General features: G+C 51.4%; 2 protein-coding genes across 5 annotated transcripts; both read left to right on the forward strand.

Moving 5' to 3' along the window:
* Positions 1 to 366: 366 nt before the first annotated feature.
* Positions 367 to 5,796, forward strand: ZNF48 (zinc finger protein 48). 3 transcript variants are annotated; one of them, XM_042240672.2, is made up of 3 exons: positions 367 to 1,249; positions 1,799 to 1,925; positions 3,202 to 5,796. In XM_042240672.2, the coding sequence occupies exons 2-3, from the start codon at positions 1,814 to 1,816 to the stop codon at positions 5,001 to 5,003; spliced, it is 1,914 nt and encodes a 637-aa protein (XP_042096606.1). In that variant the 5' UTR covers positions 367 to 1,249; positions 1,799 to 1,813; the 3' UTR covers positions 5,004 to 5,796. The 3 variants fall into 3 exon arrangements, with proteins under 3 accessions (XP_042096606.1, XP_042096610.1, XP_042096608.1); XM_042240676.2 differs by having other exon boundaries at positions 1,799 to 1,892; XM_042240674.2 differs by lacking the exon at positions 367 to 1,249 and adding an exon at positions 1,453 to 1,630 and having other exon boundaries at positions 1,799 to 1,892.
* A 4,064-nt stretch (positions 5,797 to 9,860) lies between these two features.
* Positions 9,861 to 18,337, forward strand: ZNF771 (zinc finger protein 771). 2 transcript variants are annotated; one of them, XM_004020903.4, is made up of 3 exons: positions 9,861 to 10,079; positions 10,733 to 10,882; positions 17,278 to 18,337. In XM_004020903.4, exons 1-3 carry the CDS (start codon positions 9,876 to 9,878, stop codon positions 18,079 to 18,081), a joined length of 1,158 nt encoding a protein of 385 aa, XP_004020952.2. In that variant the 5' UTR covers positions 9,861 to 9,875; the 3' UTR covers positions 18,082 to 18,337. The 2 variants fall into 2 exon arrangements, with proteins under 2 accessions (XP_004020952.2, XP_027817314.1); XM_027961513.3 differs by lacking the exon at positions 9,861 to 10,079 and adding an exon at positions 10,328 to 10,379.
* The last annotated feature ends 1,770 nt before the right edge of the window (positions 18,338 to 20,107 follow it).

The raw sequence follows: 20,107 nt of genomic DNA on the forward strand, positions 1-20,107 counted from the left end.
GAGCATGAGATGTTTAGATAGCATCACCAACTCAATGAACATGAATTTGAGCAAACTCCGGGAGACAGTGAAGGACAGGGAAGCTTGTCATGGGGTCACAAAGAGTTGGACATGGCTTAGCAACTAAACAACAAACATTTGTGCACGCTCATTCCCACAAAGACCTCTTCCTGGTCTCCCAAACTATATCTTGAATTAGTGCACATAACTCTCACGCCCTTACAGTTCTTATTTATCATGAATTGTGTGCTTGCCCCTTTAAAATGGTAGCACCCCAAAGACAACTCTTACATGTGCTTTATCTCTTTATCAAACTGTTGGCATAGTACTGAGGCACTAATAAGTGTTGACTAATATACAAATCTTAATTAACTCTCTCCATCATTAGATGAGCTGCAAACAGAGGCACTCCACCCACTCCCCAAAGGCAAACATGCCCAGAGGAGATACTGGGGATCACACCCCCGGGACCACTGAAACAGCCCCAACCTGGGCTGCACCAAGCTGGGAAACAAGGTTTAATGTTTTCGCTTCTCCCTGGGTCCTTTTGTAGCGCCGTAGGCCTGTCCCTAGTCTTCCCATGGCCTCTTTTCTATGCGTCTGTCTCTCTTTGTCTCTGCCAGTTTCTCTCTTTGTTCCTCTGCCTCCGGGGTTGTTTCTCGCCAGGTGCCCTGCCCAGTTCCTCCGACTCTGCTTCAGCGACTTTATCTCTCTCTTATCTGTTTCTACATGTCTTTGTTTCAGGAGGCCAATCTTTTGCTCCTGCGTGTTTGGTCCGCTGCAGTCTCTCGGTCTCTCTGCCTTTGCATCCTCTGACTGGGGGCTCTTTGGGTTACGACTCTGAGAGTCTCCGGATCCAAGTCTAAGTCCGTCGGCCTGACTCTCCCCAGCATTTATCTGGCGTCTGCCACTAGCTCCCGATGCCGCCTCGGTCTCCCCGAGCCGAGCCCAGCCCAGCCCCCACCCCCGGCCCTCGGCCTCGCCGACCAGCCCGGCTTTGTTTCCTGCGTCTCGGCGCCCCGCCCCCGCCCCGTCTGGGGTCTCCACCGCCCTCTGCCGCCCTTTGTCTGCCTTGGTCTTTCCCCCACCCCTTTCCCTGGGTCTGTCTTTGGCTGTCTCTTTGTTTCTCCAGGCTGGGGTGGCTGGAGCTGTCTGCCACCTCCGGAGGTCGGCGCGGGTGGCCGGACACAGCGACAATTAGGAAGAGTCTTCGGCCCTCCGCATCCAGCTCCAGCCCAGGAAACACACGGTTAATACCACAGAGTTCGGGCAATTGGACTTGGCTCAGAGTAGCCCTCTCCGCGGCACGCGGCTGCCCGCCGGCCACCGAGCTCCAGAGGACACGGGCGGCCCCCACAGGCGTGCAGCTCCTCCAGGGTCCTAGAGCGGCCCGGTGCCGCCCGGCGCTTCCGCTTCCCGTCCCCGCCCCCGGCGGCCGCCCCCGGGACGCCCGGGTCCGAGCCCCCTCCTCGTTTGGCGCCGAGCCCGATCCCCTAGCCACTGGTGGCACGGGCTCCGGAGCCCCGCGGAGGAGCTCCGGGGGGCCCCGGACTGGCGGAAGCGGCGGCTGAAGCGGCAGCGGCAGCGGCCGGAGGGGAAGGGGGCGGCTGCGCGCCGGAAGGAGCAGCAGGTGCAGGGGGGACCGGTGGCGCGGGCGAGGGTCACCGGAGCCGCGCCCCGTACCTCGGACACCCGAATGCTGTCCGGTGCCCGTGCCGGCCGGCAGAGGGCAGCGGCAGGGCCCCGCCGTCCGCACATGGCTTTGTGACCGTGAAATTGTGTCTGTCTCCTTGCTCAGGGCGGCGTGCCGGCGATGGAGCGCGCGGTGGAGCCCTGGGGTCCGGATCTCCGTGGCTCAGAGGAGAGAGAGCATCTGAGAGGCGCCCGCACAGGTGAGGGCCGAAGCGGTGCACCTCCATGGGCAGGTAATGGCCGGGTGGGGCCCCCAGTTCTGGGCTTTGCCTAGCCCAGACCCAGAAAAATAGGACGTGAACTGTGCTGCCAGGGAGGGGGAGGGAACCAGTGTTTCTGAGCACCAGCTAAGCGACACGCCTTGAGGGGCATCATTTCAAGGACTCTCTCCCCGTCCCCTGCAGTCATCATCATCCTCCCTGCTTCAGTCCTACTTCAGGCCTCGTTCTATCTCATCCTGGCAAATGCAGCGTCCTCCCCTCAGCCCTTTTCTCTCCAGTGTTGACCTCACTGTGCAGCCACATTGATCTGAGTCCTGATCTAATCCTGTCTCTCTCCACAAAAATCTTCCCTAGCTCCCTTCTGCTACTAATTAAAAGCGTTAGTCTAGCGTTCAGTTCAGATCTTCCATGCTTCATCCAGTCCCAATATCCTTTTCCAGCTTTATCACACATTCCTTTCCATGGTTTACTTTTTTTCTGCGCTGTGAAAGCCTAGCCCTATCTCTCTAATGTCCTCTCTCTAGTGACAGCACAGTTCATTCTGAGCCTGCAGTTATAATTATTTGTGTTTTATCTTATTTCTCCTACCAACGCTAAGTATCCTGAGGGACAGCTGTGTGTCTGGCTCCTCTCAAGTACATACAAGATGACTGAAGAAATAAACTGCAGATTGGGATAAAATCTAATTAGTAAATACCAGGCTTTCCACATAGAATATAAGGTAGGGCTTAACAGCAGGCTTGGGAATCAGACCCGAGTTAGAAACCTGGCTTTGTTACTTTAGAACCTTGAGTGAGTGACTTAAAATTCTCAGAGACTGCGTGTCTGTAAAATGGGGACAGTCAATAGTATTACCTCATAGGATTGTTTGCAAGGATTCACTAATGCTTACTCAAGTGATTGGCACATATGAAAGGCATGGTAAAAGGAGGTTACTGTTACTGAGAGGCACAGACAATATAAGGGCTTCGGAAATTCAGAGGAGAGAGATCTTTGCGACCACAGATTGTCAAGGATGCCTTTCTGGGGAGACTGCTATTGAAGATAGTGTGTTAATCGCTCAGTGTGTCCAACTGTGCAATCCCATGGACCCACCAGGCTCCTCTGTCTGTGGAATTCTCCAGGCCAGAATACTGGAGTGGGTGGCCATTCCCTTTTCCAGGTGGTCTTCCCAACCCACGGATCGAACCTGTTTTTCCCACGTCACAGGCTGATTCTTTACCATCTGAGTCTCAGAGGGAAGGCTGAGCCAAAAGGCAGGATCTACCGCTCCTTTTTCTTTCCCCAGGTCTAGGGAGTGAGCATGCGGAGATTTCTCAGCCAGATGAGTTTGAACATGCCCCACAGGAGGATGACTTGGAGTTCAAGGAAGAGGAAGATTTGGCCCCAGGTGATGAAGTAGGAAATGCCTCTCTCAAACCTAAAAGCATTCAGACCTGGGATGACCTGTGGGTCCAGAGGGAGGGGCCTGGAAAACCTCAGGCTCGGGACAGAGGCCCTCGCCTCCTAGGAGAACCACGCTGGGGCCAGGCTAGTGATCGGGCTGCTGTATGTGGCGAGTGTGGCAAGAGCTTTCGGCAGATGTCAGATCTGGTGAAACACCAGCGAACCCACACCGGGGAGAAGCCCTACAAGTGCGGGGTCTGTGGCAAGGGCTTTGGGGACAGCTCTGCCCGGATTAAACACCAACGAACTCATAGTGGCGAAAAGCCCTACAGAGCCCGGGCGCCAGCCCAGGGGCCCCCAAAGATTCCTCGGTCCAGGATCCCAGCTGGCGAGCGCCCCACTATCTGCGGTGAATGTGGCAAGAGCTTCCGGCAGAGTTCGGACCTGGTGAAACACCAGCGGACACACACGGGCGAGAAGCCGTACAAGTGTGGCATCTGTGGCAAGGGCTTTGGCGACAGTTCTGCCCGTATAAAGCACCAGCGGACACACCGAGGGGAGCAGGTCCCCCGGCCCGTGGTGCCCCGGCGGCAGCCATCTCGAGCTGCCACGGCAGCCTCACAGGGACCTAAGGCCCAGGACAAGCCATACATCTGCACTGATTGTGGCAAAAGATTTGTGCTCAGCTGCAGCCTCCTGAGCCACCAGCGCAGTCACCTGGGGCCTAAGCCCTTCGGCTGCGATGTGTGTGGAAAGGAGTTTGCCCGGGGCTCAGATCTGGTGAAGCACCTGCGAGTGCACACAGGAGAGAAGCCCTACCTCTGCCCCGAGTGTGGCAAGGGCTTCGCTGACAGCTCTGCGCGAGTCAAGCACCTCCGCACCCACAGTGGCGAAAGGCCTCACGCCTGTCCCGAGTGTGACCGTACCTTCAGCCTCAGCTCCACCCTCCTCCGCCACCGCCTCACTCACATGGAGCCCCAGGACTTCAGCTTCCCAGGCTACCCTCTGGCCCCCCTGATCCCCAGCCCACCCCCTAGCTCCAGCCCACCCCCACCTCCTCTAGGCACCAGCCCCCCGCTGACACCTCGAAGCCCTTCACACTCAGGGGATGGCCCTTTTGGCCTGCCTGGCTTGGAGCTGGAGCCCGGGGGCCCACAGGCTGGAGAGCCGCCACCACCACTGGAGGGTGACAAGCCCCACAAGTGCCCTGAGTGTGGCAAGGGCTTCCGCCGGAGCTCGGACCTGGTGAAACACCATCGTGTACACACGGGGGAAAAACCCTACCTCTGCCCAGAATGTGGCAAAGGTTTTGCCGACAGCTCAGCCCGAGTCAAGCACCTCCGCACCCATCGTGGGGAACGGGCTAGGCCACCACCACCATCCACTCTCCTGAGGCCACATAACCCCCCTGGCCCAGCACCCACTGCCCCTCGATCACGAGTCCGGGCTCAGCCCTCTGGACCCAGCCAGCCCCATGTGTGCGGCTTCTGCGGGAAGGAGTTTCCCCGGAGCTCAGACCTGGTCAAACACAGGCGCACACACACTGGGGAGAAGCCATACAAGTGTGCAGAGTGTGGCAAGGGCTTTGGTGACAGTTCTGCCCGTATCAAGCACCAGCGTGGGCACCTGATCCTGAGGCCCTTTGGGACAGGAGATGGTCTGGCAAGGCCCCTCAAACAGGAGCCACCAACGGGACTGGAATGATGGGGTCCAGGGAGGGTGGAGGCCCAAGAGACCAAAGGGAGGGTATCTGCTGCTTAAGCAGAGAAGAAAGGGCCTGGGAGGTGGTGGGAGGGAGAAGGAAGGGAAGAAACAAAGGGGACAAAGGAGTGAATAGATAGAAATAGAGATTTGGAGACAAACGATCTTGAAGCTCAGGAAACTGTCCTGGCTGGGCTGGGTCAGGACCTTGCCAGTTTGGTTTATACCCCCAGCTTCTAGAACACTGCCTGGAATACAATAGGCAATAAATACCTGTTAATAAACTAGCGTTAGCCTGAGGGCCCTTAAAGAATTCTAAATTCCTACTGCCTCTTAACCTGTAAATTGACCCCTCCCAACCTTGCCTTCCCCTCCACCCCCACCCAGACCAAGCATCCTGAACCAGGTTTGTTAGACCTAGAAGCAATGAGACTTCTGAGGTTAAGGGTAAGAGTGAGGCCAGGCCATCTTGACCATCCTGCTGATGGGGAGAGTACTGTTGGTAGGCACGCAGTACCCAGCCTCAGGCCACTGGACATGGTGGGAGCCAGGAAGAGGACACTTGGAGTGAGTTCAGACCCAACTGCCCTGACCACCTGGACACAACAGAATAGGTGAGACAGCGGAATGAGCACTCATTTGCTCTGGATGCCAAGCCCAGGTCCTGGTGGACAGCAGCAGACACACATTGGCTGGGAGAAGGGCAGTATAGGAGTGAGGAAAGGCCAGGGAACTACCAAGGCCTAACAGCCACATCTCCATATGTCTTCTCGCCAATAAACTGCTTCTTATCTGAGGCTTGGACTGGTGTGTGCGTGTGTGTGTGTGCATCGTGAGGGGTGAAAAAGGTGCTGAAGGGTCACCACAGGCAAAGCCCACAAGCCATGTGTAAACTTGCCATCTTTGAGCCCATCAAAGAAATTGGGTCGTCAAAGCTGCTTTTTAGCTCAGGCAACGGGTTAAAAAACGGCCACCAGGTCTGTCAGTTGATGCCCTAGACCTGAGTGCTGGCTGCCCACAGGCGCCACCTACGCCACAGGATCTAGCGCGACCCTTAAAAGGAAAAACACGACGCCACGGGTGGGAGCGTGGGGGGTCAGTGTTAGGCAAGCGCTGTTGCTATGGCGACAAGTACCCGGAGAAAAAGTGGCCAGCCGGTCTGGTAGGGGCGCAGAAGACCCAGATGCTGATGCTCTGCCTTCAGGGAAACCCCGCCTTCCTACGACCCCTTTTTATTTGTCGAGAAACGGGTCATTAGGCTGCATAGCCCAAAGGCGATGTCTCTATCCCCTGGAAAAGGCAACCATATTTCCCAGCCATCCGTGCGTCGTTAGATGCTGGACTCTTAATTCCCAGCTTTTTCCAAGGAGGGCGCCAGTAGGGAGGAAGGGGGGAAAAGGAACTGACCTAATTGGCCAGGGACCAAAAAGACTAGGGCGGCTCACCCACCTAAGAAACGAAGTACAAGACTGCTCTGCAACTTCGCTGGCTTGGCATTTCAGCTAATCTGCGTGCGGTAACGGTCCCTGGGTAGAAGTTCTCGCGACATCTTAACCACTGGCCGGGATTCCCTAGAAACCAATGAAAGCTTGCTGCAGCGCGGTTCCTCCCAGCCTTCCCATCCCTACCAAGTTGTTACACAGACTCGAAATCCCAGTGTTTTGACTTCAGCCCCGGGGTTCTTTGCGGCTTCTGTCCTTAGATGCACACACCCCTCAAAGACTTTAATGGAGGCCTTTGGGAAGATTGTTTCTGCTGGTTTCCATGTCTCTCCACACTACCAGGTCGGCTTCCAAGCTAATCTGCCGTGAACTTTGTAAAAATTTGACCACATCACTCCCCTATTAAAAACTCTGCCGTATAGCAGCATGTCCTGTCTGTAAAACTTAACTCCTTAGTTGGCATTCAAGACCTTCCACTTGTGTGGTTTCAACTCTGTGCCTCTTAAATGTTTTGTTTTCGTAACTTGGAATGCTCCCCACCCCCAATCCAAATACCTTAAGCGTTGCTTCCTCCCAGAAGTCTTCCCTAAACTTCCAACCTGGGTTAGAACCCCCTTCCTCTGAGCCCTTAACACATCAAGAGCTTCTTTAGGATAAAGAGACACTCAACAACAGCATTACCTACTGCGTGCTGGGTATAGGGCATAGAAAGATGAACAAGACAAAACTTCTGCCCTCAGTTTCTATGCAGAAGATAAACATTGAACAAATATTTTCAAGTGTGGTAAAGACTACGCAGGAAGCTTGCAGGTAGGAGAGAATCCTACATGATCCAATGCCTCTTCAAAGAAGTGGCAATTATGTTAAGACCTAAAGAATGATGGATGCCGGATGGTGTGTTCTCTGTACCAAGTCCTTAGGGATTCAGGAGCTCAGGTAAACTACTGAGGCTGAAGGCAAATAGTGAAATGCAGAATAGTGAAAAGTAAGATAAAGACTTTTCCAAATTCAATTTTCTACTGCCTAGTCCTAAACGGGGCCTGGCACATAATAGCGCTCCCTCAATACTTTGGTGAATGATGTCCTTGAACATGATGTGCTCTTCACAAGAGTTCACAATCTCACAAACTGCTACCTGTTTGTCCATCTGGCAAACCCCCACTCATCTTTGAAGGTCCTTTATCTCTTCAGCGGAGAAGGAAATGGCAACCCACTCCAGTACTCTTGCCTGGAAAATTCCATGGACTGAGGAGCCTGTTAGGCTACAGTCCATGGCATCAGAAAGAGTTGGACATGACTGAGCGACTTCACTCACTCACTATCTCTTCAGTGAGGCCTGTACCCAATATCCACTCCCTTCCAGGGAGTTATTCACTCATCCCACTAGTCTCCTGCCAGAACACCTATTATTTCCTTTTCATATGTATATTTCATATGCATATTTTTCATATAAAATATTATCTAGGCTTCCCTCATGGCTCAGACAGTAAAGAATCTGCCCACAATGCAGGAGACCTAGGTTCAATCCCTGGGTTGGGAAGATCCCCTGGAGAATATGTTATTGGGTTTTAAAACTTTTTATTTTTGGCTGTGCTGGCTCTTTGTTGCTGCACGGGCCGCTCTCTAGTTGCAGTGCGCAGGTTTCTCATTTCAGTGGCTTCTCGTTGTGGAGCACAGGCTGTAGTCACACAGGCTCCAGTAGTTGTGGCTCCCAGGCTCTAGAGCACAGGCTCAATAGTTGTGGCACACAGGTTTAGATGCTCAGTGGCATGTGGAATCTTCTCCGATTAGGGATCGAACCTGTGTCTCCTGCACTGGCAGGGGGATTCTTTACCACTTAGCCCCTAGGGAAGCCCTTCATGTGTGTTTTAAAATCATGATCTTCTTTACTAGACTAAGAGACCCTCAGGAACAAGCTTGGATTCCAGACAGGTACTTGTTCATGATCCTCCTTCTGCAAGTGTCTGTTCCCAAATCCTCCCACAGTAGGAAGACCTTCCAGTGGGGACTTTCACTGCTCCCGGCTGAGTCTCCTCACTGATTCTCCGAATCAGGGCGAAGCACGTCTGGCCTTTTGCTAGATTTCCAGCCATAATCTGGCCCCTGCCTGCCTCTCTTCCAACTCTCACATGACATTTCTCCTCCCTTGGCTCCAGCCACACAAGTCTTCTCTCTTTCCCTCAGACATGCCAACTTTAACCTCACCATAAAGTTTCTGTAGTTCTGTCTAGAACATTCTTCATCTAGATTTTCAAATGATTAACCCTTTCTCATCATTCAAGTTTCATTTCATGTATTATTTCCTAAGAGATGCCTTCCCTGCTCACATTAAAGAAGCCCCCAACCATAGCCACCCCCTATTGCACCATCTGGTCCTATTTCCTTCTGATACTTATCCTTAGCTGAAATTATCTTATTTACTTGTTGACATTTTGTACACCCTGAGAAGTGCCATAGTAGTCAAGGTTTTCATCTCTTTTGTTCATGCCTGCATCTCCAATATCTAAAATGGTGTCAGGCACACAGTAGGGCTCAATAAATATTTGATGAGAGAATGAACACAAAGTGATTTGGGGGATCCTGATTGTATCATACTCATTTACCCTCTTTTCACAGGTCTGAGGAAGAGCAAAACTTTGACCAGATGTAATCCCAACATCCAAATTATGCTCTGGGTTCTGCAGACTGAGGATCAGGCTTCACTCCTGGCTCTGCTACTGATTTCCTCATGTAACCTCAGTTCTGAGAGATAATTTGGTGCAACAGAAACAAAATGAGCTTTGGAATTTGTTACTTACCAGCTATGTGACTTTGAGCAAATTACTTAAGCTCTCTAAGCTTTTAGTTCCCTCATTTGTCAAAGGAAGATAATATTATTGATCCCCACAGGGTTGTTGTAAGGACACTAGGGATTGTAAGCACTTACTGAATGTTATTTCTCTTTCTTTCATCATTTCTGAATTCACATTGCCCCATTCATAAAATAGAATTAGGTATATTTTTCAAGAGAAGTGCGAAAATACAGATCTTTATATATGAACTATCTCAATTTTTAAATATTGGGAATTAAAATTTGTAAAAGACCTCTCAGGCTTTTTTTGAAGTTTACTTTTAAACCTGAGGGCCAAAATACTTCTGTGGATTGGATCTGGTCTGTGTGCTATAAATTTCCACCTAGGCTACTGGGCTGTCAGAGATGCTATGACAACACTTACTGTGAAACTTAGGTAAATCATTTTACCTCCTTGAACTTCAGTTAGCTCATCTGTGAAATGGACCCACCTTTGTGAGGAGATCAGGGGTGTAAAAGGCTTAGCATAACGATGGCGCCCAAGAGGCGCACCACACAATAAATGGCAGCGATAACTTGGGTGCCTGTTGGTAAGTATGTACTAAAGGGGCAAGCTATCCCAGAGACCACTGCCCGAAGGCAATGCCGGGAAAGCAGAAAAGATGGAAGAAGAGGCAAAAAGAGGGAAGGAAAGAGGTAAGGAGGCAACAGGGTCCGCCCTCCAGGCGGGGCGCCAGCGAGAGGCCCAGGCAGGGGCGGGAGCGCACGTGGCCTATTTCGGGCGGAGCAGACGCGCTTGGCCGCCACGGAGACCTCCGAGCCGGCCACAGGAAACGAGCCTTGAAGGTAGGTCACAACTGGACTGTGAGGACGTTGAACACCGAGTAGGCCGGCCTGGGGTCTTTGGGAGTTATGGAATAGCGGAAGGCGCTGGGTGTGGGCTTGCCACCCTCCCAGGGCAGTTTGGGCCGGACGCCTGGGTCCTCTGACCCCTCCCCCTCGGGGGCGGAGTTATGTGTTCTGAACCAATGGCCAGTCGCCTCTGAGGCCCCGCCCACGCCCCGCCCCCGGAGTCGCAGCGTCGCAGAGTGCCCAACCGCCCGGCGCCCTGGCCTGGGGCAGCGCGAGCGCCCGAACCTGCGGCTGGTGAGTGCGCACCCCCCAGGGTCTCCGCCCCGATCCCGCCTCCAGCCCGTGCCCTAGAGCTCCGGGCCGCTGACCCAGGCTCCTGGGAGTGACTCAGCGCGGGGAGGGTGGCGTCTCAACGGGGCTGGAGATTCGAAGTGTTCAGGGCCTTGAATGCCAGGATGAGTAGCGTGAACGAGTCTTTCGAGCTGGTCCCGGGACAAGGCTGGGGCCTAGGGCCGGGCTGGGATACAGGGAAGAGGGTCAGACACAGATCTGGGCATGGGAGGAGAAGCCACGGCTGCATCGCCTTGTGTGGGCCAGAGCCATGGTCGAGGGGGCGGGTCCTGAGCTGACTCAGCTCCCTGCCCCAGGACACCAAGATGCCCGGTGAACAGCAGACGGAGGAGGAGGAGGAGGAAGAGATGCAAGAGGAGATGGTGCTGCTGGTGAAGGGTGAGGAGGAAGAGGGTGAAGAGAAGTATGAAGTGGTGAAACTCAAGATCCCTATGGACAACAAGGAGGTACGTGTCCCACACCACGGGGGTTCCATCGGCCCTAAATCTGGTTCAGGTCCAACCTCCCTCAGTCAGAAGCCAGGGATCCTGCCCCTACTTTCCCAGGACTCTCAGGCTTAGAATCTGAGTTGGCCACCCATCCTTCTGTCCCATTGTCCATGCTGCCACAATACAGATGTCACGCCTACTGTGCCAGGCTCTGTGCTGGGTGCTGGGGAGTAAATGCCCTCCTCGGTTTCTCGTGGAGCTTGATGTGTAGCAGGGTTAGACTGACAAGGGTGTGGAAGGTTTAAAGAGGGGAGTTTTAAGGAGATCAAAGTATGAGATTTCCCCTTTCAGGACCCTAGCTGCCACTAGGTATATTTCTGTTTCCCAGAACTCTACAAGACTCCCATCCCCAGCCAGAGCAGCCCTTGTGTCCATATGCAGGTTTTCTGGGCCCGGGTTCCCTGATTTCTTTCTGCACAGGGGCCAGTTCCCAGGAAAAGAAAGTTCTGCTGCCCCCTAGTGGGTGTGGTGGACCCTAGGGGGAGGGGGCTAGCTTCTGTGGCCTCCTCTTCCAGTCAAAATAACTATTTAGGGAATTCCCTGGCGGTTCAGTGGTTAGGACTCCGCACTTTCACTGCCTTGGCTCGTTTAGTTCTGTTTTTCTCAGGCCTCCTTGGCCCATCCTCCTAGCTCAGCCTGCCTCTTCCGGCCCTGTGAATCCCCTGGTTTCCTTTGGCCTGTAAGTTAACAACTCAAGACTCCAGAGTTTAGGGTGGACTTTCAACTCCATCACTTACTTACCAGCTGTGTGACCTTTGGCAAGTTTAACCTCTTTGTGCCTCAGTTTCCTTATTGGTAAAAGTGAAATCATAATAGCACCTACTTCTTGGGATTGGAAGGATTAAATGAGTTAATACTTGTAAAGAGTTAGAACTGTGTCTGGCACACAATAAACATTCTGTACATATTTGTTGCTATTATTATTCATTCTTCCTCCTAAAGTTCAGGACGTTGGGCGAGGTCATCCTTCTGGAGATGTTCCAACTCATTTTTATCAAGGCCTCAATAAGGCTGAATCCTGGGGCTGGATGTGAACAGGGAAACCAACATGGAGGCCTAGACTGAGGATTGAAGGCAAATAACTCAAGGCAGTAGGAAAGGTTTCAGGGAAATAACTTTGACATGGGCCTTGTAAACTTAGTGGGAATATGGCAAATAGAGGAGGAGGAAGGGCATTCCAGGATGAGGAAAACAGCAAGTGCTCAGAAAAGATAAGGCCAGAGAAACAGATGGACCAGACTGTTCGCGTATAGTCAGCCTATAGATTTGTACCTACTGTGTTAGGTTATGCAGTGCCGTGAGAAGCTTCAAATCAGAGAAGAAGTATGATCACATTTCCTTTTTAGAATCGTTGGTTGTCATGGGGAGACCAGGTCAGGTAAGGCTGATAACCTGCTCTAAGGTAGTGGCAGCAGTGGAGGGAAGATGGAAAGAAGGAGATATTTGGGAACATTGATTGGAGTGGCTGGAGCTAAGGATGGGAAGGGTGGAGGTAGGCATGGCTAGTCATGAAAGGGAGGTAGGGCTACACTCTGAATGGTGTCACTTAGTGGTTAAAAGCGTCGGTTCAACTCCTAACAACCACATTTACCAGCTTTGCCTCAACAGCTTTCTCATCTATAAAATGAGATAATAAAAGTAAAATCCTTGAAATCCAGTCTAAATATCACGTGGGTGACTGGATTTGGAGGAGAGTAGAAATGAGTTACACACACATCCCACAAAGATTTAGCACTGTGCCCACAAAATAGCTCATCAACTTGCTGTGTGGTCTCCTTGAGTCTGGGTTCTTATGAAATAGTGGTCTCCAAAGCTCAGTGTCCACATTCTATGAGTCTCAGCTCTCACCCAGTCCCATGGCCAGTCATTGTCCAGGACAGGCCCTAATTATGCTGCACGCAGGGATCAGTCTCTTACCCCCTTATCAAAATCCAAACTATCTTAATGAATAGAAAGATTTTTTTCCCAGAGGGTTCTATGTACATCCAGTTCTGTCTTTCCTTGCTTAAAATCGAACCTTGAGCGGTTTTGTTTCTCTAAGCTCCCACGCCTGGCATTCCAAGCTCTTCATCCTTCGACCTCATGGCTTCATCTGTAGTCAGTCAGCATCCTTCCCATGCCCCAGTTTCAAGTACACCTGACCTCGAAGACTTTGCCCATGTGGTCTTTTGGCCTGTAAGATGCTCTTTACTTTTCCCATCTGCTTTCTCTGGGAGTAGTGTGCCTCTCTTCTAGATCAGCTTTCATTTTTAACATGCATACATTCCACTTGGGGATCTTGCTAAAGTGAAGATTCTGATTCAGTAGGTTTGGAGTGGGATTTGAGATTCTGTATTTCTAACAAGTTGCCAGTGACGCTGCTGGTCTGTGGACCACCCTTCTTGTAGCAATGAATGAGGGAGGTCAGGATTGTATTTTATACTCTGTACTCCAAAGAAGGGAGATTTGGATAGCTAAAAGAATCCAGGGAGGGAGACAAGCTGTGGAGGTGACCTCAAGCTTGTCAGTGAGATAGGATTGCATCATGGCTGAGAGAAAAGGCATTTTGGACAATGACAGCCTTCCAGTGTAAACCCTGGCCCTGCTGATGGATCAGCTGTAGGGCCTTGATAGTCACTTACTTCTGAGTCTTCTATCATTTTAAAATGGAGCTAATACAATCTAACCCAAAGGGTTGGGAGAATTTAAAACAAGAACATGGGTGAAAAGTATTTATTGCAGTTCCTGGCACATAGTGAGTGCTTAGTAAATGGTAGTTATTTATTAATTAGAAAAGTAATGGTTGAAGAAGAAACTGGAACGTTTGCTCTTTTTTTAAACTTAAGCAGAAAGACAAAACTCACTAACTTTAAATACTTGGATTATCATGTTATTATACTACATTATCCCCCTAGTGCTCTCATGTTAAGAGTGCAGACACCCATTATTCTAATTTTAAAATCTGACAGTTGTAGAATTGAAAAGACATGTAAGTCTGGTATTTGCCAAACTTCATTCACGTGTCTATTACTCACCTGTTGTGCTCATTTATTTAGTTGCCTTCTTCAAATAGATTCATGTTGTTTTGATAAATAAATTTACCTTCATCTGAACAATAATGCTGATAAAACTGGGATTCATGTGATCTGTTGTTTTTCTAATAATCATGAAGATAAATACATTATGATCATACTAAGATAAAAGTAAGCCTACATAATACTTAGAAACCTCTTGCATTCCGTGATGTGCATACTTCACGTCTGGAAATACTTGATGTTACCTAGCCTACCTTGCCCTCCTTGGTTCAGTGAGGCAGGGGGAGGGAGGGACTTGCCTGGGGTCTTAATGAGCTAGACTCAGCCCCTCTTACCAAGATTCTTCCTGGAGCTGGAGATTCCAAGGGTACTTGTGTGAAGAATTTCTTTTTCCCAAATTAATGAATCCAGAGTTAAGAAAGTCCTCAGACTGGTCAGTCACCTAAAAGAAGGATGCCAAAGAAAAAAATGGGCCAGAAAAATATAGATATAATGAGAAAAATTATTTCCACGATATAAACCCCTTGGTTGTTAAAACCAGGGCAAGACTGGAAAGTGTGACCTTGAATTCAGACTGTGCCAAATTGCTGTGGGGAGTTTCTCAATTTAAAGTATCAAGTTGTATTTTAACCTTGAATCCCTCTTGGAGAGTGCCAGGCACTTGGAATCCAGCCGCTGGCACATCTTGGCACTCTGAGTGCAGGGAAGCAGTGTAGCCTACGGCTGAAGGATGAGAACTCTAAAAGTCAGTCCTGACTCTCATGGGCTATATCAATTTAATCTCTCTCAGCTAAGTCTTCTCACTTACCAAAAGATAATGCCTGATCCTGGGGGTAGGGGTGGGGGAGGGGTGACAAGGTTTAATACAATAATGTACATAACAACACTGTCAAATCTTATACTCTAATGTTATCACTAATATCATTATATAACTGTTGTAGCCAGGGTTGCTTTGGTTGGTGACTAATTTTTCAAACTGCTTCGTTTCCACATTTCTGAAAAAGTGAAAGTGAAAGTCGCTCAGTCATGTCTGACTCTCTACGACCCCTTGGACTACATACAGTCCATGGAATTCTCCAGGCCAGAATACTGAAGTGGGTAGCCTTTCCCTTCTCCAGGGGATCTTCCCAACCCAGCGACTGAACCCAGGTCTCCCACATGGCAGGCAGTTTCTTGACCAGCTGAGCCACAAGGGAAGCCCCACATTTCTGAGGTGGTTACCAAAAAGCTGCTGTCTTTTTAAAATTAATTAATTGATTATTTTGGCTGTGCCAGGTCTTAGTTGTGGGATGTAGGATCTAGTTCCCTGACTAGGGATTGAACCTGGGCCCCCTGCATTGGGAGCATGGAGGCTTAGCCACTGGAACACCAGGGGAGTCCCCAAAAACTAGTCTTTAACAAAGGATCTTGAAGGCCCTGAAGCTGCTCTCCTTACAGCTTCAGAAAAAGGCCTTACTACTCCCTAGTTGTCATCTCTCTTAGGCTGTTTCTTTATCTATAAAAGAATAATGATAATTACTTGGTAAAGAAGGAATATGGGGAGACGGAAGCTAATGCTTTATCCTTAATACATGCCTGTTTTTTCACTTGGTCATGAATTAATATTCTATTTGCTTAGTCCATGAAAGTGAAGTCTCTCAGTCGTGCCCGACTCTTTGTGACCCCATGGACTGTAGCCTACCAGGCTCCTCTGTCCATGGGATTTTCCAGGCAAGAGTACTGGAGTAGGCTGCCATTTCCTTCTCCAGGGGATCTTCCCAACCCAGGGATTGAACCTGGGTCTCGCACATTGCAGACAGGCACTTTACCATCTGAGCCACCAGGGAAGCCCTGCTTAGTCCATAGCAAAGATTCAACATCACTTTTGCTAGGATGAGCCTTCTCTTTTCTACCAAGGAAGCAGTGTATCCTCAGTACTCCTCTTTACTGTTAGTACAAACTGTTTTCCCTTCATCTGCCTCTTATAAAGCATTTATTTTTTCTGATTTTATCTCTAGAGACCCAGACCTCATGAAACTGATTTATTCTCAAGTTCTTTTCATTTCAGGCCTCAGAGTATTTGGGTTTCACCCTTGCCGCCTTTTGTGCAGCTTAAAAAAATGATAGGTGCTTGCTCTTAAGTTTATTAAAGAGCCTGAACTTGATTGTAGCCTGGCTCTAAGACACCATGCTCTCCTGGGTCTCTGACCTCACTGGCTGCTCAGTCTCCTTTGCTGGCTGCTTTGCATCTTGCCTCCCAGTTCTCTCTAGTCCCTGGGTGAACTCATCCAGTCTCAAGGCTTTAAAAATCCACTGCAGGCTGATGTCTTCCCAATTTACATCTCCAGCCTGGGCCTCTCTCCTGAGCTCCAGATGTGTCCAGGACAACTGCGGATAGGATCAGAAACAGATCACAGGTACCAACTCGTTGTTCCCCCCACAACCCTCCACCCCCCACAACCATTCTGTAGATGATAATTCCGCCTTTGCAGTTGCTAAGCTCAAAGTCCTTGGAGTCATCTTGACGCCTCTCTTTCTTTATATCTCATGTCTAATCTATCATTAGGTTGGCTGTCTCCAATTGCAGAATATATCCAGAAGCAGACCACTTACCACTTTCACTTTCCACCTCTGTCGCCTGGGTCCAAGCCATTGTCTTCTCTGGCCTGCAGTACAGGGGCCTCCTCGGTGGGTTTCTGCCCCTTCTCCTCTGCTATTCTGTGGAACCTTTTAAATATGAGTCTTATCTGTACCTCATTGCTCAGAACCTTCCGACATCTCCTCTACTGGTTCCTCATCAGATTCTCATTCAAGGCTCTATGCTAAGATAACGCCTTAAGGACCACTCCATGGATTACTCCTCCCCTCCTGTGTTCTGCCCTAGGCACTTTTTCTTGTCATTCCTGGAACAGAAAAACTCCTCCCTCGGGGCCTTGCTTTCCCCTCTGGAACCTGCTCTTTCACCTCCTTTAGGTAAAGGCTCATGACATCAGTGAGGTTTCTTAACCCTATTTAAATTTGCACCATCCCCCCGTACCAGCACCCCTTTCAGCCATTCTTCCTGAAATTATGAATTCAAAAAAAATGTAATGCTGAATCCTCAGTTCCTAGAACAGAGTCTGGCACATTACGCGCTCAATAAATTTTGGTTGAATTAATAAAGAATAGCTGGAACGACACCAGGCATTGTGATATGTGCGTTAATTATCTCATTAGACGCGCACAACCGTCCTGAGAGGTGCACCCCTTGATTTTAACTACTTAACAAACGAGGGACGGAGAGGCTGCAGCTGGTGGAGCCCCAGGTCTCCGGCTCCTGGGTCTCTCCGTCAGGGCTGACCTGTCCCCCTCTCCCCGCAGGTCTCGAGCGAGGCGCCAGCGCCATCGGCGGACCCGGCACGCCCACACGCGTGCCGGGACTGCGGCCGCGCCTTTGCACGCCGCTCCACACTGGCCAAGCACGTCCGCATACACACGGGCGAGCGGCCCTTTGCGTGCACGGAGTGCGGCCGGCGCTTCTCGCAGAAGTCGGCGCTGACCAAACACAGCCGCACCCACACAGGCGAACGGCCTTACGAGTGCCCGGAGTGCGACAAGCGCTTCTCGGCCGCCTCGAACCTGCGGCAGCACCGGCGGCGCCACACGGGCGAGAAGCCGTACGCATGCGCACAGTGCGGCCGCCGCTTCGCGCAGAGCTCCAACTACGCACAGCATCTGCGCGTGCACACGGGCGAGAAGCCGTACGCGTGCCCGGACTGCGGACGCGCCTTCGGCGGCAGTTCATGCCTGGCGCGCCACCGACGCACGCACACGGGCGAGCGGCCGTACGCCTGCGCCGACTGTGGCACGCGCTTCGCCCAGAGCTCGGCGCTGGCCAAGCACCGGCGCGTGCACACGGGCGAGAAGCCGCACCGCTGCCCTGTGTGCGGCCGCGGCTTCGGCCACCGCTCCAACCTGGCGGAGCATGCGCGCACGCACACTGGCGAGCGGCCCTATCCCTGCTCCGAGTGCGGCCGGCGCTTCCGCCTCAGCTCGCACTTCATCCGCCATCGTCGCGCGCATATGCGGCGCCGTCTCTATATCTGCGCCGGCTGCGGCCGGGACTTCAAGCTACCAGCTGGAGCCACTGCCACCGAGCGCTGCCCAGATTGTGAGGGCAGCTGAGCCGCCGTTTCTTTTCTCCGCGGGGTGCGAGCCTCCAGGTGGGGAGGGGCACTCTGGGATCTCAACCTGGGGCTGCGTTAATCTGGACAACTCCCCGCCCCACCACCAGCGTCTTGAATAGGATGGGACTGGCAGGCCTGGCTGCCCTGGAACTGGGAGACAGGATTCCCTTACCGGGATCCCTGGAAACGTGCCCACTTCCCCCTCATTACATCCCCTCCGCCCATGTTAGAGTGAATAAAGTATTATATCCTTACCCTACCCGTGCCTGTGTTTGAGGTGGGTGGGGAGAGGCGGAAAGTTGGGGTGGGGGGGTCTCCCTAGGCTTAGGTGAATCGGCATGGATTCAAGTGGGGCTATAAGCCCCAAAGGGTTCCAGGAACTGGGTTTGTGGGTGTGGAGTCATTCTACACTTGCTCCTTGGTTATGTCTTCATGAACTCAGATCTAGAAGGGTTCATAAATTTGTCACATTTGTAATCAATGGGCACTGCAGTTCGCGGAACTTTGGTGAGCGGGCATGAACCTCATGCAACTCAGTGTAGCAAAGAGAAGCAATGGTGGCAACTTTGTGTGCAGGTGTATGCTCACTCATGTCCAGGCCCCTCTGGCCGTGTAATTTCCCAGGAAGAGTACTGGAGCAGGTTGCTATTCCCTTCAGAATTTTCCCAACCCAGAAATTGAACTCATGTCTCCTGACTTTCCTGCATTGGCAGGCAGATTCTTTACCATTGCACCACCTGAGTTTAAAGGCCTTCAGTGCTAGCTCATTCTCATCGTCAAAGCATTCCAAAGTTAGGTAACTCATCTTACCTTTATTTCTGCAGATAATCAGAGAGGTACTGACAGCGTCAGTAGTCCCTTGGGGGACTGACAGCAGTCCCTTGTCACTGGGACCATGATGTTGGAGCTGTTGGATAGGAGAGGTCCTCAGTACTATCTTGGAGTTTAGAGAAGCTCTTCCCAGAGGTGACATTGTTTTTTAGCTGTGCCCTGCAGGGATCTTAGTTCCCTGACCAGGGATGGAACCTGCACCCTCTGCACTGGAAGCATGGAGTCTTAACCACTGGACTGCCAGGGAAGTTCCCTCAGAGGTGATATTTAAGCTGGTCTTAAGGTCAAGAGAGTTGGGGTTGGGGAAGTATGGAGAGAGCCCCTGAAGCTGCATAGCAGACTTGTTAGAGCTTACAGACATCCTGGGGGTGGAATGTAGGGACAAAAAGCAAGGAGGTTGGCAGGAGACAGACCACTAAGGACATTGAAAGCCAGGTGAATGGTTCAGAGGCCACAAAGAAGCCTTGAGGGATTAGAGGGGAGGCAGGGATCTGACATAGAACTAGAATTCATAGGAGTTAAAGGTGGACCTGGGACACGGGAGAGTTGGGGCTAATTTCACTTCTTAGCTTGGGGGACTGCAGGCAGTGTCACTGAAATGGGGCCACAGGATGAGGCGCAGGACAGGAGTTGAGGGGGCAGCCATTGTTGCAGCCCAGTCTGGACACACTGAGTGTGAAGTAAATGTGGAGGCGTCAGGGAGGTGATAGAAGTAACAGCTCAGGGGTGTCAGGTCTGGAAGGTATGGCACCACATCCAGAAGAGGGTACTCGAGAACTTGAAGCTGTAAAGGAACAGCCAGAGGTAGAAAGAAAACCGAAAGTGTCTGGGACATCTAGAGGAAAGTGTTTCACAGGAAATTTAGCTGTCAGATGCTGCTCTGGCGACCACTGTGTGTGTGTGAATTCAGGGAAAGCGAAGAGAACAGTTTCCGTTGAGGTGTGTGCATGCTCAGTCCTGTTGTGTCTGACTCTTTATGAGCCCATGGACTGTAGCCCGCCAGGCTCCTGTCTGTGGAATTCTCCGGGCAAGAATACTGGAGTGGATTGCCATTTCCTCCTCCACAGGATCTTCCTGACCCAGGGATTGAACGCAGGCCTCCTGTATCACAGATGGGTTTTTTACCCCTGAGCCAACAGGGAAGCCCCCCAGGGGAGGGGTGGGGCTGAAAGCCAACCTTGAGTAGGTTAGGG

The sequence above is a fragment of the Ovis aries genome, chromosome 24, assembly GCF_016772045.2.
Source record: "Ovis aries strain OAR_USU_Benz2616 breed Rambouillet chromosome 24, ARS-UI_Ramb_v3.0, whole genome shotgun sequence".
Lineage (NCBI taxonomy): Eukaryota > Metazoa > Chordata > Mammalia > Artiodactyla > Bovidae > Ovis > Ovis aries.